Source organism: Micropterus salmoides, unplaced genomic scaffold (genome assembly GCF_014851395.1).
Source record: "Micropterus salmoides isolate LMB-PRFRI ecotype aquatic unplaced genomic scaffold, ASM1485139v1 Ms_hic_scaffold_4, whole genome shotgun sequence".
Taxonomy (NCBI): domain Eukaryota; kingdom Metazoa; phylum Chordata; class Actinopteri; order Centrarchiformes; family Centrarchidae; genus Micropterus; species Micropterus salmoides.
Genome location: NW_024043372.1, coordinates 34,401,836 through 34,418,471, shown reverse-complemented (window position 1 = coordinate 34,418,471; position 16,636 = coordinate 34,401,836). Strand labels below are relative to the sequence as shown.

Below are 16,636 nucleotides of genomic sequence, written 5' to 3'. Positions count from 1 at the left end.
AAATTAAATAAACTTTCTTTAAATGTCTCATTTGCCAAAAACAATGTTGTTTTACTTGATGAACAGTTTTATTAGAAAAATCTTTTTCAAGTAGGTCGCAGTAATATGATAAAATCTGTTTGGTTCTTTGCAATGTGTATCAGCAGCTACAGTATTTTTAACCCATACCTGCCCCTTTTTTATATCTTAAATTCCCATCTTTACTACATACTGTTTGAGCATTGCTGGAGGGAGCCGGAGAACTAAGAACTGAATTGCCAGTGACTACTTCACTTTAACTTCAACTTGTAGGCCCACTATAGCACCCGCTAAAAATGCAACACTCAATCCCTAATTTTATGTCAAAAGGAAAATGTCTTAGAAACTTTCTGGGTTGAGGCAAAAGAGCAGCTTTGTTAAGCCGAAGTTTTAATTGAACTCTTGCTTATTGAAACATCAACACTGGTTCTGTGAAATGTTCCACAGCGGGAGCTGATTATTTTGAGCAGCCTGAATAAATAAGCTTTTGGAGCTGGTCTGATATGCAGGGCTTTGTAAGAAAGAAAGAAAGAAAGAAAGAATAGAAAGAGAAAACACTGTGACTTCGAAGGAACCATTGCGTTTAATTATCTTATTGAAACCTCAAAAGCATTTTTCTCTCCCCTAGGGTGACAGCAGCAGTTATAGCCTCTCTGTTCTTAAAAATGAAATGCCATACATTAAGCCATTCAGCTGTTATTAATGAAACAGAGGCCCAGATCCACAGAGAATAATGACGTCTGGCTCCCTCCTCCATGGGTGAGAGGGTCCTGAGCAAGGCTGCTTACCTCCCATGTGATGACTAATTCGGAGCGACTGCCACCGCCTCCACTCACATTAGCTGGTGTGACCTTCGGAGCTGGAGGAAGAAGACAGATCAGCTTAGCCCTGTTGACTTTACAAGGCGCTGAGAAGGCACATGTAAACAGAGCACGGTAAACTTTGCACAAATTTGAACTGCAACATCCAGAAATCCCGGAAGACATCAGCAAACTTCTCACAGTCTTGTTTTCAGAGGTGGCCAGCCTTTGATGTTTTTTATACCGAAAGAATCCATACAAACAGAAAATCTAACCTTAGTGAATCCAATTCTCTCTGGGTAAATTGTTGATTGCGGCTTTATAGACATGATTTGTATTTCTTTCTTAGGATCAATCTGAATAGAATTCTAGTTTCATAGAACTGACCGCAGCCCACACCACATCTTCAATTCTTGTTTGATGTTTTGGGAAATACGCTTATTTGCTTTTTTACCAAGAGCCGCTCTCATATGTGTACATTAAATATGAAGCTAAAGTCTGTTAGCTTAGCTTAGCATGAAAACTGTAAACAGGGTGATTCCGCTAGCATGGCGCTGTCCAGAGATAATAAAATCTACCTACCAGCACCTCTTAGGCTCACTGATTACCTTGTTATCTTTTTTTGTTAAATAAGTAGAACAACCAAGTTCCACAAGTGTAAAAATGAAATGTTGTGGTTGGTTTTATGGGGGGTTATGTGCTAGAAATAGTTTACAATTTCATTTTACACATTTTCTGTACAGATTAAAATAACTTAAATGTTAGAGGTGCTGTTGTTGGGCTGCTGGGGGACTTTGTTACCTTTAGACAGAGTCAGGCGGGCTGTTTGCCCCTGTTTCCAGTCTCCAAGCTGAGCTAACCATCTCCTGACTGCATCCTCATATTTAAAAGACAGACATGAGAGTAGTATCGATCTTCTAATGTGATTCTTGGCAAGAAAACAAACAAAAGTCAATTATGTTTGTCTTCGAAGGGAAGAACCAACAAACATGACACACATTTTTGAAAGAGGCATAGGGAAACTTTCTTTCTGCTCATGCAGTACATACAGGTCCCCTTTGTCCTTGCTTGTTTAGATGGCTTGCTGGGCTCGCCGGTTCCGATGGTGTTGCTTGCCAGGACTCGAAACTCATACTCCACCCAAGGGCTCAGGTCTATTACTATAGCTGTCAGCCGGTGGCCCCCCACCACCTCAGGAACTGGTATAAAACACACAGTGACCCCTTCAGTATCAAGACACTTTGTGTGTGTGTGAATGTGTTTTATTTGCGTGTGTGTCAGCTTAGACTGTCCTCCAAGCTGACAGGCTTGGTAGGACTCCACCACAGGTACATAGGACAGATGTAATCCCTCTCAAGGGCACATAATGCACACACTAACTCACAAAAACAAGAAAACAATATTGAAGAATAAAGAAATACACTGACTATTAACTTATTATTTTGCTCTCTGGTGTACGGAAAAGCATCAAAATGTACAGTAATGAATAAAATATAGAAAGAATCGAGATGATTATACTAGAAATAACAAAAAGCCACTTTCGCCCGTTGAGGGAGGAGCTCTGTCTGCCTGCAAGGTCATAATGTAGTTCTAAATCAAATATATGATCCTGATGTGTTAAATCAATGAGGCCAGTAAAACTATCTTTGCTCAAAGTGTCCTTAATTCACAAAAATATCAATAGAACAAGGTATACAGTACAGGATAAATGCACATTATACCAGTCATGCGTGAATACTAAGGGCCCCATTAAAGAGGATGTTGGGAAAAATTACACCGGTGCTATCACTTACCTACACTATCAAATTACAGCCCTGGCAACAAGCTTTATCATCAGGATGAGATCTGTCTCTCATGATTCCCATGAGTCTAATAAAATGGCGCTCAATAGTCATGCTACAATTGCGTACCATTTGGTGCAGGGGGCAAAAATTACCTCTCCAATATTCTCACAGGCGAGGTAGAATGAAGAGCGGCCCCCTCCATGTGATTGGAGGAGGCCACGGCTGGTTGGAGAGAGCTTACCTGTGGTGACAGCCTGCCACCCGAGGGAGAATGGTGTCCTGGCCTGGATGGTGTATGCCGTAATTGGACTGTGATTATCAGGACCAGGCCTCCAGGACAGAGAGGCTGTGGTATCAGTGATTTCTTCTACATGGATGCTGGTGGGGGGGCCCGGGGGACCTGATAGATGGCATAGCCAGGCAGGGAAGAGGAGAGAAAGATAGGGACAGACGGACGAAGGAGGAGGAAGAGGAGGGAGAGGGGGGGATGCAAATCAGGAGGAGATGGAAAAATGGTAGGGAGAGTCGCAGTGGTTTTAGCACCTGCGGCCACTGTAGCGAAGTCAGTACAGTGTGACACTGTTGGGGAGCAATTGGTCTAAATAGGTAAATTTCCCTCTTTTTCATTCTATCCTTTTATTTCTCCATCAGTGAGGCATAACCAGTCTTTAATCACTAACAAAATCCATCCTCCTTCATCAGTAGATGAATGATAAATTATTTCACTGCTTGGGACCCTTAAACACTCGTAAGCTGAAGAATCTGGTCCGCAGTCATTTTGAATTGAAGGATGTTAATTCTCAGTGAAAGCAAAAGGTGAAAAGGACAGTCAGTGTTGTGGCTTACCTCTGACAACCAAATCAACAGCAATGGAAATGCTGTCCACCTTCGTTTGCACGGCGCACGTGTACTTCCCTGCATGCCTCAGCTGGATATTTCGAATCATGATGTCTCCTGCCGAATGCTGCTGTCATTCAACACGTGCATAATCACACACACCCACACACCCACACACACACACAAACACAAACCCACATGCACACAGAGTTCCATAAGCAACATGGTAAGCCCTCAGCTATTGTTATTCCAGAACAATACTGACTTTCCAGCCACATGGGAACAAAAGCAGCTGAACAGGAAGCTCATTCTCATGTATGTGTATTTTGAAAAATAAATCCGCAACTCCTCTTGCAGCCTTTCCTTCCACATTCTAAAAAAGACACAGAAATACCTCTCTCTGGTGGGCACACTCCATGCTTTTATTCTATCACTGTAATTACAGAAATGCACTTGCTCAAATAGCTTAATTTTGATTGGGGTTATAGAGCAGTTTCCATTTAAGGAGCCGCCTAATGACTAGTCTAAAAAGTTAGTTCTTTAAGGGAGCATTTTATTCCATCTCTAATTGCAATTCCTACGCCTACATTATCATTTTATCATTTTGTTCTGTAATAAATTGGACATGGCAGAAAGCTGTGGCACAATGGCAGTAAAAATTCTGCGGCTGGTAACTTAATCAATGTAAGTGTAGATGTAGAGTAATTTATTAGGGAGAGGGCACTGTAAATAATGGTACAAGAAGCACCTAAATCATAGACAGAACAGGAAAGACACCTCAGTGCGGTATTTGTTTCTTTACGCCTGCAGTTTTTGAAGGAGCCTTGAATTTCTTGGGGGGGAAAAATAAGCCTGTATTTCACATGCTGAGATGTAAGCTGCGAACCTTTTAAAGTATACTGCAGCTGACTGAGACTGGTTGCAGGGTGTGTATGTAAATTTCATTTTAAAGTAAACCACAGGCAGCAATTTTCTGGCCATAAATAATACACTTGATACAAACATTCCCTCTGCACTGCGGCTGAATTTATTATGACCCTGCTAAAAGAAGAAGAAACATAATATTGATGAACCAGTGAATCTTCAGAGTCACCTCCCGACCTTTACTCAGTGAAAAATAAATCAGTGTCTTGTATGTGGCAGAAGAGCAAAGTCGTACTAATACAATGAGTATTCTCTAACACACCGCAATAAGGTTTGCTAATTGAACACGATGTATTTGGGTCGTCTGAAAAACATGCAGAAAGCTGGGACAATAGATGGGTCTCTGAATGACGTCATCATGAGATAACAGCCTGGACTGACGGAAGGCTTATGGGTGGATCAGCATGAGGTGTTACACAAAATGCAAAAGTAAAAAGAGAAAAATGCTCTATATGCAATTAGTGATTTGCATTTAGTGATCTGGTCACAGTCCTGGATTTTAATAAAGTGGTGGACAGTTTAGAACAGAGACTTGTCAGGAAAAAATGGCTTTTAAGGTAAGACAGCTCACACTATTATTGTGTGTTTTTGGCTGTTTAATGAATATAAGTTTGTTAGCATTACTTAGGTGATCAGTTTGATGTGCATTTAGAATTTCAGTGTGGTGACAGCTGATAGAGGTGCAGACTGATGGTTGTAGATAAAAACTGCATCAAGTTACTACGCTTACTACGGAAAACAAAAAAACATCACAAACACTTTTGCAGAGTAAGTCTTAATACACATATACAAATCCTGTTTTGACACTCAATGCTCTTAATTTCATTTATGTATTGATTGCACTTCTTTGTTAACTTTTTCCCCTAGGTATTTACCCCAATGATGTGATATGTGCCATTAGCTCGTACTAGTATTTATTGTTACCCTTACTAGAATGTATTGTCAGTTGTAGATCTCATGCTGTATTGGATGCTCTGTTGATGCTTGTATTTTGTTCCTCAAATGTTAAGTCGCTTTGGATAAAAGCATCTGCCAAATGACTAAATGTAATGTTAATGTAACTTGTGTTCTTCCATGCCAACAAAACTTTCAATTACTGTTTTTTTTTTTGCTAATGTTAACACTGCTCCTAGCCACTGGTTCACACCATGTGTCATGTTAGCTAGGTAGCATCAAAGTGTGGAGTGTATTAAAAAAGTGTGTCAGGATGGGTGTCACACGCAAATTTAAAATTAATTTAAATGTAAATGTTTTCAGTAAGTTGCTCCATTTCAAAATAGTGAAAGTGTCCGTGTATTGTATAAGCTATCATGATATTGCGGCGACTTGATGTCTAATCCCATGCTCCATCCTCAGTTGTAAATGAAAACCTGTCTTTGCAGGTCTCACAACATGACAGCATGTTTAAAAAGCAGAGGCCTAATAGCCTTGCAGGTTCTGAGAAATCTTGAGGGATTTATGGACTTACACCTCCCACTTTTTCAAAAAATCCACCGTGGCTCCCGAAGTGGATGAGCTGCTCGTTGAAGAACCAGGTGAACTTGAGCTCCAGAGATTGGTCGTGGCTCACTTGACAGGGCAGGACTACACTCTCCCCCACAGTGACGTCCAGCGTGGACGGCAGGGAGGTTATGATGGTCGGCTCTGAAACACACACACATTCACAACCATGCACATTTGATCAAACACTGTTCAGCTCCCCTTTTCCACACATTATTATTCAGCACAGGAAATGGCTTTGCAAAAAGCCAAGCCCTTCCATCATCCTTATGGATATGTCAGACTCAGTTAATAGAAAGATATATGGGACAGAGCACACAGCAAACTAGGGCGCGCAGCTACAATAACTGGTATTAGTTCCAGCCTGAGCTCGTCTCTGTGGGGACTCTGAGACGTGTCTCTCCTGCGTCTTGGGAAGCTGCTATGTGTCACTGCCAGCTCAGCCTTGAGCCTGGAACTCCCCCTGATCGGCCCAAAATTCCCAAAACACACCAGGAAAACAGTAAACAGCAGTGAGCACTTCTTCCAGTCTTTACTGCTCTCTTTCAAGCTGGCAGCGTATTACAATGGCATCACAAGGGAATAAGGCAAGTGTGCCCTATCTGCACATGTGTGAGCATCGGAGGAGGATGGTGGAAGGACACGAGAGAGGCAAGATACGAGGTAGCGGCTGTGTTCTCAGAGTGTACAATGCCTGTCTCCCTCTTGGGGGTGCTGTGATTACTTGTTTGGAATTGCCAGTCTGAGCACACAGACTAAATTAACCATGGCAAATGATCCCTGGACAGGCATAGATTCATGTAGAAAGTGCCGACAGTGCAGTCTTCATCCAGAGTGAATTCGATACCTTCATTGTATTGGCACCCTCTATCCCCTCCCACACACACACACACACACACTACCGCCGTACGCTCCCAATGTGATTTATATAGTTGTTTTCTAATATTAGGCCAGAATGCTATCAGCTGGTAGGTTTGTCATATACATAATGACAGTGTGTCTGAGAGCCCCAGTCCTCTAGAGCTGGGGCTAAATGTTGAGCGATGGTGGTGAGAAAAAACATCGTAATAGTACACAGGAGGTATTGAAAGTTTTGTGCCTGCTCTGTTTCAGAACACTAAGGACACTGTGTAGAACGAATAAATGTTAGGGCTGAAAAAGGTGTCAGGACTGTGTTACAGTCAGAGTTTTTCATCGTTAGAAAGTTACTCTAGGAGAGCGAGATAGGAGAAAACAAAGTCCACAGTCAAAAATATTTAGTCCTCTATCTCTGCAACATGGAAACATACTATAAACATTTATTCTCATTCTATTTATTATCCTTTATTGATTCCTCCTCTAACATGAACTCCTCTCCTTGTGGTGTGAGCTGCCCAGTCTCTTACTGCCTCCAGGGATTCACTGTGACAATGATGGTGGGAATATGCTCCCTTATTACCCTCCTCTGTCATCATTTGTGACAGATTATGGACAACCAAGGTTGGTTACACAACTACACACTCTGGCTCATAATTTGATTGATTTCTATCTTGTATAACGATGAACGAGAGGATAGTACCCCACTCACTTAGCGAGGTCAATCAGAGACAAGGCAGAGAGTGTGTTAACCTGCTGCGACAGGCTGGGTGACACCTAAGGAAGTGCCACTGTGAGGTCAAGGCGCTGTTGACGTGTTCCAGTTTGTACTTGAGAGGCAGACATTTTCAAAATGTTGAAAATCACCAGTGGAACTGTTCCAAAAAATGTCCTACATCCCCCAGTAAGACTTCTTATAGAATCAGTGGAGAACGTGTTCAATTGACACACTTCCAAATAATTGATTCCAATAAATGGCTTGTGCAAAGTAGAGAGTCTTTTTAAACAGGTCAGCCAAACAAGCAAAGAAACTGACACTTGTCTGCAGGCAAGTATACAATTAAACATAAGAAGAAGTTTTATTGTAATTAAATAATAATTTATGAATTTGCACTTGGGTTTAGATGGACACATTTTAATTACATATTTTATTATTTCATTTTTATTTTCAGGAATCATCTTAGGAAATAAAGGACCTATAAAGCCTTACCAAAAACATTACCATGGTAGGATGTAAAACAATGCCACACTACATCTGCCTCTGCTACGAAGAAAGGACAGAAAATACCTGCACGACTGCAAGATTTCATTTGTCAGGAACCTCAACTGATGCTGTCATTTCTATGGTGAGTCTCCGTGAGTGCTGCATTCAAGTCAAGTGGCATTTGATTGTTACAATACTCTGCCGTGGATGCATATTACGCAAAGGCCCTGCTTCCCCCTCGCGGGTGTCAATATTTGAGCCTGTCCTCCAAAAAAAAAACGATCATACTGTATTGGTCGTTTTAGTTACACAACATTATGACTCATGTTTACTTGTTGTGGCAGCGACCTCTAGTGGCCGTACAATGCAAACACATGACAAAGCTGGTGACATATTATAAGTAGCCTGAAAGTGGAGTTTTGTGGTGGTGGGCAGGGTGGAAGGATAGTAAGTTGGTTCACCCAAGAGACTGACGTTCGATTCCCATGTGCAATCACATTTATTTTAATGAAATTACCTAGTAGCATTAGCCACATTAGCATTAGCTTTAGCACTGAAGTTACGTAGCAGTATTAGTTATGTTAGTGTTAGCTTTAGCATAAGCTACGTTGGCTTCTTTGCATTAGCTAGTTGGCTGACAGCCCCCCCGAAGCCCCTCACCTAAACCTATGTCCGTGTTTTATGCATTTAGACGGGTGAACCCAACAGCTGTGCAGTAGGGTTCACCTCCCTTGTGTCGCGGCCGTTCCAAATGAAGGTCTGGTCGGCCACTATTGTAGGATACGCTCATATGAGTCGTTTTTGGAGGTTGGTTAATACAACCTATGTTGTCATTTAAGTTGGAGGACTTGTTGCAGTGTTTACAACTTTGATGAGAGGATGAAGCCGATCGAAAAATCCCATGAAAGTGAATTTTGGGTCAGGTAAACTTCTGTTCTCTTCTCTCCAAGTTTTATGTCAACGTATAACAGTAACGTTAAGTTGATGTGCAACCTGGGCAGTGCAGTCCAGCAGCAACCTCTGTGCGGACCAGTCCAGACAATATGTGGGCATGGGTGCTCCCCCACAGACTCAGCTAATTAGGCATTAATATTCACTTGTCTTATTCGATAGTTTGTTTATACCTCATTCTGTTCTGTATCTAGTTCTACCTTTTCCTAAACTGACAAATACACTTGCAGCTCAGTTTGCTCCAAGTAAGGTTCCATTAACTCTCCAATAGTTTTTTCTCTAATAATTGAAAAGGCTGTCCCCTGGTTAAATAAATGTATGTTGTGAACATTAGTTATATCTCCTAGTATCTTTTATTCACTGTAGAAATTCAGAATGTAATGTAGACATACTAACATGTGGATCGGGGGAGTACTGGCACCTTATTCAAGCACTGTTTAGAGCAGACTGCGACACAGATCTCTCCGGCAAAATGAAAGGTGGAGGTCTCTGTTTTTACATCAAACGTGGCTGGTGTAACAATATGACAGCGATTCAACAGCACTGTTCTCCTGATCTAGAATGTTTATTCATAATCTGTAAACTACTCCCCCACTCTACTCTACTCCTCCAGTGAGTTTGCGTCATTAAATATGGTCAGTGTTTACATTCGCATGCTCGCTTCCAGATACTGTGTGTGGAGCAGACAAACCTGTCCTCCTTGACTTTAACAAAGTAATCTCAGCCATGACCTCCCCAAATACAGACAGTTTATTAAATGTTTGACCAGTGAGGTGAATATTCTGGATCACTGTTACACTACTGTTAGCAGAGCCTATGCACTGAGACACTGACCATGTCATGGTCTACCTGATTCCTGCATAAAGGAATTACTAAGGCAACCATTATCCCAGACCCAAAAAAAACCAAGGAACACAGGACTTAATGACTACAGACCTGTCGCCCCGACCTCTGTGGAAATTAAGTAATTTGAGCCCTTGTGTTGTCCTACCTCAGAACCAAAATAGACCCACTCCTGGACCCCCTGCAGTTTGCCTACAGAGCCAACAGGTCTGTGGACGATGCAGTAAACAGGGCCCTTCACTTCATCTTGCTGCACTCCTCAGGAACCTATGCCAGGATCCTGTTTGTGGATTCCAGCTTTGCTTTCAAAACCATCATCCCCACTCTGCTGCAGAACAAGCTCTCCCAGATGAGTGCATGACTCCACCTGCAGGTGGATCACAGACTTCCTTTCTGACAGGACGCAGCGCGTGAAGCTGGGACACCATTTCCCTGACTGTCGAACCATCTGTGCACTTCTCCATATACACCAACAGCTGCACCTCCAGTCAACAGTCCGTCAAGCTCCTGAACTTTGCGGATGATACCAACCTGGTTGGGATCATCTCTGGGGGGATGAGTCCGCCTACAGGTGGGAGATTGACCATCTGGTGACCTGGTGCAGTCAGAACATCCTGGAGCTCAGTGCTCTTAACAGTGGAGATGTGGAGACAGTGGAGATGGTTGTGGATTTCAGAAAGAGCCCAGTCCCACCCACCCCCCTCACCCTGTGTGACTCCACAGTTGACACAGTTCTTATGCTTCCTCGGCACCATGATCACACAGGACCTCTAGTGTCAACAAGAAAGCCCAGCAGAGGATGAACTTTCTGCGGCAGCTGAAGAAGTTCAACCTGCCAAAGACTGATGGCGCACTTCTACACCGCCATCACTGAGTCTATCCTCACTTCCTCCACCACCTGGTGGGGCCAAGGGACAAGGGCAGACTGCAGCTTATCATTTGCTCCATAGAGAAGGTGACTGGCTGCAATCTACCTTCCCTCCAGAAGAGTGAGGTGAGCGTGAAAGATTCTGGTCGACCGCTCCCACGCCGGACACTCTGTTTCAGACTCTTCACCACACCAGGAGGCTGCAGTCCAACAAGACCAAATCCTCATGCCACGACACGTTTCTTTCCATCTGCACCTGGCCTCATCAATCATGCCTGGGACCCCCACAGACACTGATGCTCATACCCCCCTAAGCCCTCCTGTACTGTACATCCCGTTTACACATGTAAATCCATTAGAAGTATTTTGCATATCACTGCACAGCCATCTTATATATATATTCTTTATAATTCTATATTTTTTTTGTCAATTTTACTTTTACATATTATGCACCGAGTCACCAAAGCAAATTTCTTGTATGTGTAAACCTACTTGGCAATAAGGCTGATTCTGATCCTGATTTTGATGTATAGGAACCGAAGGAGGTGTGGGAGCCACTCAGATGACTTACTGACACTGGCCTACAGAGGGAACACACGGAGAAGTAGTCCAACAATAACATATGGTTGAACAGAAAACAGAGCGAGCTAACAATGAGCAAATGACTCCCTGTTCCTAACTAAGGCGTACTGACATGCCTCACATGGCCAGTTTCAGCAGTCTTCCCTCACTCACCAGCCACTATGAATAATGATCACACTACTCCCCACCTGGCCCCTTTGGAGAATCCCTCCAAGCTTTGATGGTCTAAAGTGTTGGCAAAAGAAAACACCGCCTTCAGAGTATATGCACTTTATAGTTATGTGCGCTTGTATAATGCATTGAGAGGGCACGAAAGTGCCACAGGCCATGTGATGCTGGGATTTTGAAAACCTATTTGTTGGAGCAAAGCCTGACCCTCACCCTCTAAGTCCTTCAAACTGAGATTCATGCTGATGATATGGAGGCATGCAGTTTCAAGACAAACACAAACATGTAAAGAAAATGTTGGGTCACTGGCAGGTCATAATCCATTTCAAAGGCTGTACAAAATTTGACAGTAGGTAGGTACATCACCGTAACATTAATCTTCAGTGTTATCTCACATGTCATTATGGAAAACAAGTGAAATGATGGTATAAATTCACTGCCAGTTCTTCCTCCCTATGCTTTTCAAATGAACAAACCAAGACGAATGCTTTCATCAGCACAGCACAAAGTCAACCGACTTGCTTTGTTGAATGCCACTTATTTTCCAGAGGATAAATCAAAGGTTTCTCAAGGACGAACTTCAATTGCAGAAAAACCTTGTGTGCATTTCTCAACAAGATGCTCTGAATACTGTATTCTTAGGCTGTGCAGTGGCACATCTGTACCAACCTGCTGGTGACCACTGACAGATGGCTGCTCATTGTCTTTCTATATGGCTGTCAGGAGTCACATACAGTATTTATTTCCCATAGTTGCTGGATGAAAGGGTTCGCATGGAAAATCACCACCCAGAGTTCAGTATAAAGCTGGGATGTTTTTAGCTCTATTAACTGGTACCTACGGTGATCAGATCCTTTCTGTTGTACTACTCCAAAAGCCAAAACATGACAAAAGCAATGACTGGTGAAATCTTTCTAGATTGAGATCAAGGGCCATATTTGCCAGATCTGCATTTGGGGCGGGTCCAACTCCAATTTTGCTACTAACGGCGGAAAAAAGTGCCAGTGTTCCAGGCTCATGGTTCAAAAGAGTTGTGCTTAGTCTGTGAATGTCATGGGTGTGTTTTATGCATCATGAGCAATAAACCAATCACTTCAGTGTCATTTCCCATTCCCTTTAAAAGCCAGGTGCGTAAGTAGCTCGGCGCATTGCTATTATAATGACAAATGAATGGCGCAGCATAAAAACCATCAACTGATTGATTGAATTGCAGACTCACAGCAGAGGGGAGATATGGACAGAAGTGTGGACGTGATATAAAAACCCTCTCTGATCATAAAGCCTAATGTCACTCTGCAGCTCTGTGGTTTATCAGTGAAGTGTCTGAACTCCACTGCAGACTGGAGTCTGTTAACAGACAGACGCTGTCTCCTCTATGAAACGTCTGGATCCTCACTGCGCTGCATCATTATAAACTATGATGAACCGGTCGAGGGTCACATCTCTCTTTCTTCCAGTGGTTTCTTTATTTTGTGTTTTATTGATGTATGATTTTTTAAACAATTTAGTTTCATGATTAGAGAGGCTGATGTCAGTAATGTTAAACATTTCCATCAGAGCGGTAAAGTCACATCAAATATTGTGGGGCATTTAAACAGCCAAACAAATAAACAGTAGTTATTAAGTTGACATTACAGAGGAAATGCTGACGAAGGAAACATGAATTAACTTTAAGTTTCTGAAATAAATTAGACGCGCTGATGGAGCTCAGGATTGTTCAGGAGGACAGCTGCTTTATTCCAAACAGTTTTACTGTCTGAACCTTGACTACGGGTGAGACCCTTTGGATGTGTAGAAGAATACAGAACATGAATTAACATTAGATCCTGATTGATCCTGTCAGCATGTTGGGAGATTTTAATAATCAATGAAGTTACGCTGCACAGCGTTCCTCTTACCCTCTGAGCAATGCGCCGCAAAAAACAAAAAAACTGAAATAAAGTGAAATACTGCGTTGTTTACTTTAGACCTGTTTTTATTGGTCAATGGCGCAATCACTTCCTGCTGCCTCAAGATAGCAATGCTCTAACAATTTGCCTGCCCGTACCTCATTTTCATCACACAGATGGGCTCAAATGGATTTGCTATTTGAACAATGTGGGCGCTGGGCGTGAGAATGACAGCTGTTTGGGTTGGAAACTAGCAATGACATTGGATCTGTGGTTGCCTGCTGCCCCCGTGTTCCTGCTCGACACCATTTGCTACAATTAGTATTACTAGTCCTATTGTTATTATTATTATCATTAACAATACTGTAATTATCAGAAATGTTACTCATTTTCAGTCTGTACCACTATTACCTTTTCTGTTTGTATTTCTGTGTGGATACTGTGTTGGCTGCACCCCCCTATCCCCCAGTCCTCTCTTTCTCTCTCTCTCTCTCTCTCTCTCTCAGCCTCACCCCCAATCCCATCGAGGGAGATGGCCCCTCACCCTGAGCCATGGTTTTGCTTGAGGTTTCTGCCTCTTAAAAGCAAGTTTTCCCTTGCCTGTGTCCCAAGTGCTTGCTGCTGGTGGAAATTGTTTGGTCTCTGTAAATAATATCACATAGAATACGGTCTAGACCTGCTCTATATGAAAAGTGCAATGGAATAACTGTTGTTGAGAATTGGTGCTATATAGATAAATTGAATTGGAATATAAATTGTATATAATATAATTGTAATGCAATCTAAAGAAGAATAGTGTGCAAATGAGCTGGAATAAATATTGAATGATAAATGTAACAGATCGCTTAATACACATGATGTAGGTGGATATGTACAGTATATACAGCATACAGTGGTTTATATTTCACAGTGATATGTACATGTGAAAAAAAGTATGTGTGTCAGATATAAATAGGAAATATATACCGTATAGTGTCAGATTGTTCCTGACACTACATGAATGGTGTTAACTGTCATCAGAGTGTTTCAGCCTGTTCTTGTCTCTGACTGTTTTGGTGTAGAGAGGAGAAGCTGGAGTTGTGTCCAGGTGTGATGGGTCTGCAGTGATGTTTCATGCCTGTTTCCTGACTCTGGACATGTACAAGTCCTGAATGGAGGGCAGATTGGCACAGGTGATTCTTTCTGCAGCCGTTGTCCCTTATAGTCTGTTCCGGTGCTGCTTGGTGGCTGATCCAAACCTGACAGTGATGGATGTGCAAAGAACAGATGGATGGATGAAGTCTATGTTGGATGCCCACTTTAGGTCCCGGGATATTGTTGATCCCGGAAACCTGAAGGTTTCCACAGCAGACACAGTACTGTTGAGTATGATGAGCCTTGGGGGGCTCCCCTTAAGTCCACTGGCATCTCCACAGTGTGTGTTCAGCCCCAGGTTGTTATGACGGCACCAGAGGGCCAGCTGTTCACCTCCTGTCTGTAAGCAGTCTCAGAGGCAGATGACCGTTGTGTCATCTGCAGACTTGTTAGAAATTATGAATTGCCTTCAGGGTTTGCAGAGGCAAACAGAAGTGAACACAGTATGATCTCAGAAGTTTTGAGTTCACTGACCATCTGTAATGATTGGAGGCAACCCTGATTGCAATGGCTAACATTCAGTGTAATCAAGATTCAGGGAGCACGTCTATAATCAAGTACAATTAATCCGCTAATATCCCTCCAGTGTTGGAATAATGGGCACATTAACAGGGCTCATCTGTCGTGACTGCTCCTCTGCTGTTTGCTAGGTGGCTTATTCACAGCAGGAGATGCCAAATGCTTTTTGACAGGTATTTTCAGCATTCATATCACCAAAGTCAATTTGAATAAACTACTGTCATCTCCCATAAGGGCTCCTCCTGCAACACAGATTTCTCCCGACTAAACAGGTTTCATATCCTCAATGAAAGAGTGCATGTAAATTACCCCATTCCATTTTTCAAACAATATCGAGTGTGACAGAAATGCATAAGATCATACACAGCAACATTTGTACATCAGCTGAAGAAAACAGCTTGATGCACATACTGTATGATGATGGAAAGGAAGCAAATAAGAGAGGGTGTCAAATAAAACCCATATTCCCTTTCAGACACTTTCCAAGAATAATAATTGGATAACGGCGCTGCCTATTTATGCTGAGAAGACTTACGCGGGTGTGTTTCCTTGCAGCTTGACTGGAAAGTCACGTAAAGGCCACCCCCACCCTCCTGCCCCCCTCTGCACAATGATTGGCCGGGGGCTCCGTATCATTTTCATTACACACTGTGTGATAAATGGGTAAAAGGACAGTGTCGAGTGCAACTGGGTGAGTGCAACGCTGTGCTTTCCATTATGCACTGAGTTGAGCTACCAGTCGAGTTGCTTAAAATTTCACATCAATTAACACGTTCATGTGCAAAAATACAAATATACTGACATTTTACACATTTAATTTCTTCACTTCAATTATGCAAAGGTTACTGATTATTTTTGTAGAAAGGCAGAGTCGTCAATGGAAAGGCAGAGTGAGGCATCAGCATAAATCAGCGGCAAGGTGCACTCTAAGCATTCCTGACATCCTTGACTGCTGCTGACTTTCAAAGCATTCATAATATATGAAATCTGTCTTTTATAATTCAACAGAAAAAGGAAAACATGCCTTGATAATGATTTACAGAGAAAAGAGCTGGTCTAGAGTTAAAGAATTCCATTATGTGATGTGTTCTCTGGTAAAAAGGGAATTACTATATAGATACTGTACAGTACAGGGCATTCCTCTTGCTGTTGCTCACATTGACTCACACAAATCAATGTTTTTCAAAGTATTCAAACAAACACTTGCCTGTAGGGCTATACGTTAATTCACGTTTCTACAGGAACTACTTGGAAAATTTGAGAAAAATACATTTTAAGGATTTTACAGATTGCTAACTTGTAGAAGAAAGACAATACAACAGATTTAACCTTTGAGCAAAATCATAAACTACAGAAGGAGAAGATGTGTCTTGGAGACTTTATGAAAAAATGATTTAACTTCAAATACCGCTGGAAACAGCATTGACACTTCCTACTGCCTTATTGTTTTTTTTTTTTCTTTTGTAATTAATTGCATAACAGGTTAAAGGTCTCCTCAATACCAACACAGGCAAACAATAACTGTGTGCTACTTGTTTACACGTCGTAACACTGCACCATGTTCTCTCTTTGGCAGTTGAATAAAGGTGTGATCTTTCCCACAGGCTACATGTAGGGAAACTGATAAAAATACATTGCTGTCTGATGTGTCTAAAAGTTTTGAAGCAATAATTGCTATGGCCAATATACTGAAATAACAATAAGAACAATTTACTGTGCAAAGAGGGCCACGGTAAGGTGATGATTCCTGATGCTCTGTG

At 42.1% G+C, this 16,636-nt stretch overlaps 1 protein-coding gene across 2 annotated transcripts in view; it reads right to left on the bottom strand.

Annotated features, from left to right (window-relative positions):
• The window catches only part of cntn4 (contactin 4), a 165,484-nt gene that overhangs the window by 5,740 nt on the left and 143,108 nt on the right, over nucleotides 1–16,636 (bottom strand). The window contains exons 13-17 of one of the 2 annotated variants that reach the window (XM_038697795.1): nucleotides 5,832–6,007; nucleotides 3,449–3,569; nucleotides 2,844–3,002; nucleotides 1,868–2,017; nucleotides 807–877 (exon numbers count right to left, since the gene is read on the bottom strand). In XM_038697795.1, the coding sequence (XP_038553723.1) occupies nucleotides 807–877; nucleotides 1,868–2,017; nucleotides 2,844–3,002; nucleotides 3,449–3,569; nucleotides 5,832–6,007 (677 nt within the window). The remainder of the gene's footprint in view (nucleotides 1–806; nucleotides 878–1,867; nucleotides 2,018–2,843; nucleotides 3,003–3,448; nucleotides 3,570–5,831; nucleotides 6,008–16,636) is intronic. The other variant, XM_038697796.1, reaches the window with a different exon arrangement.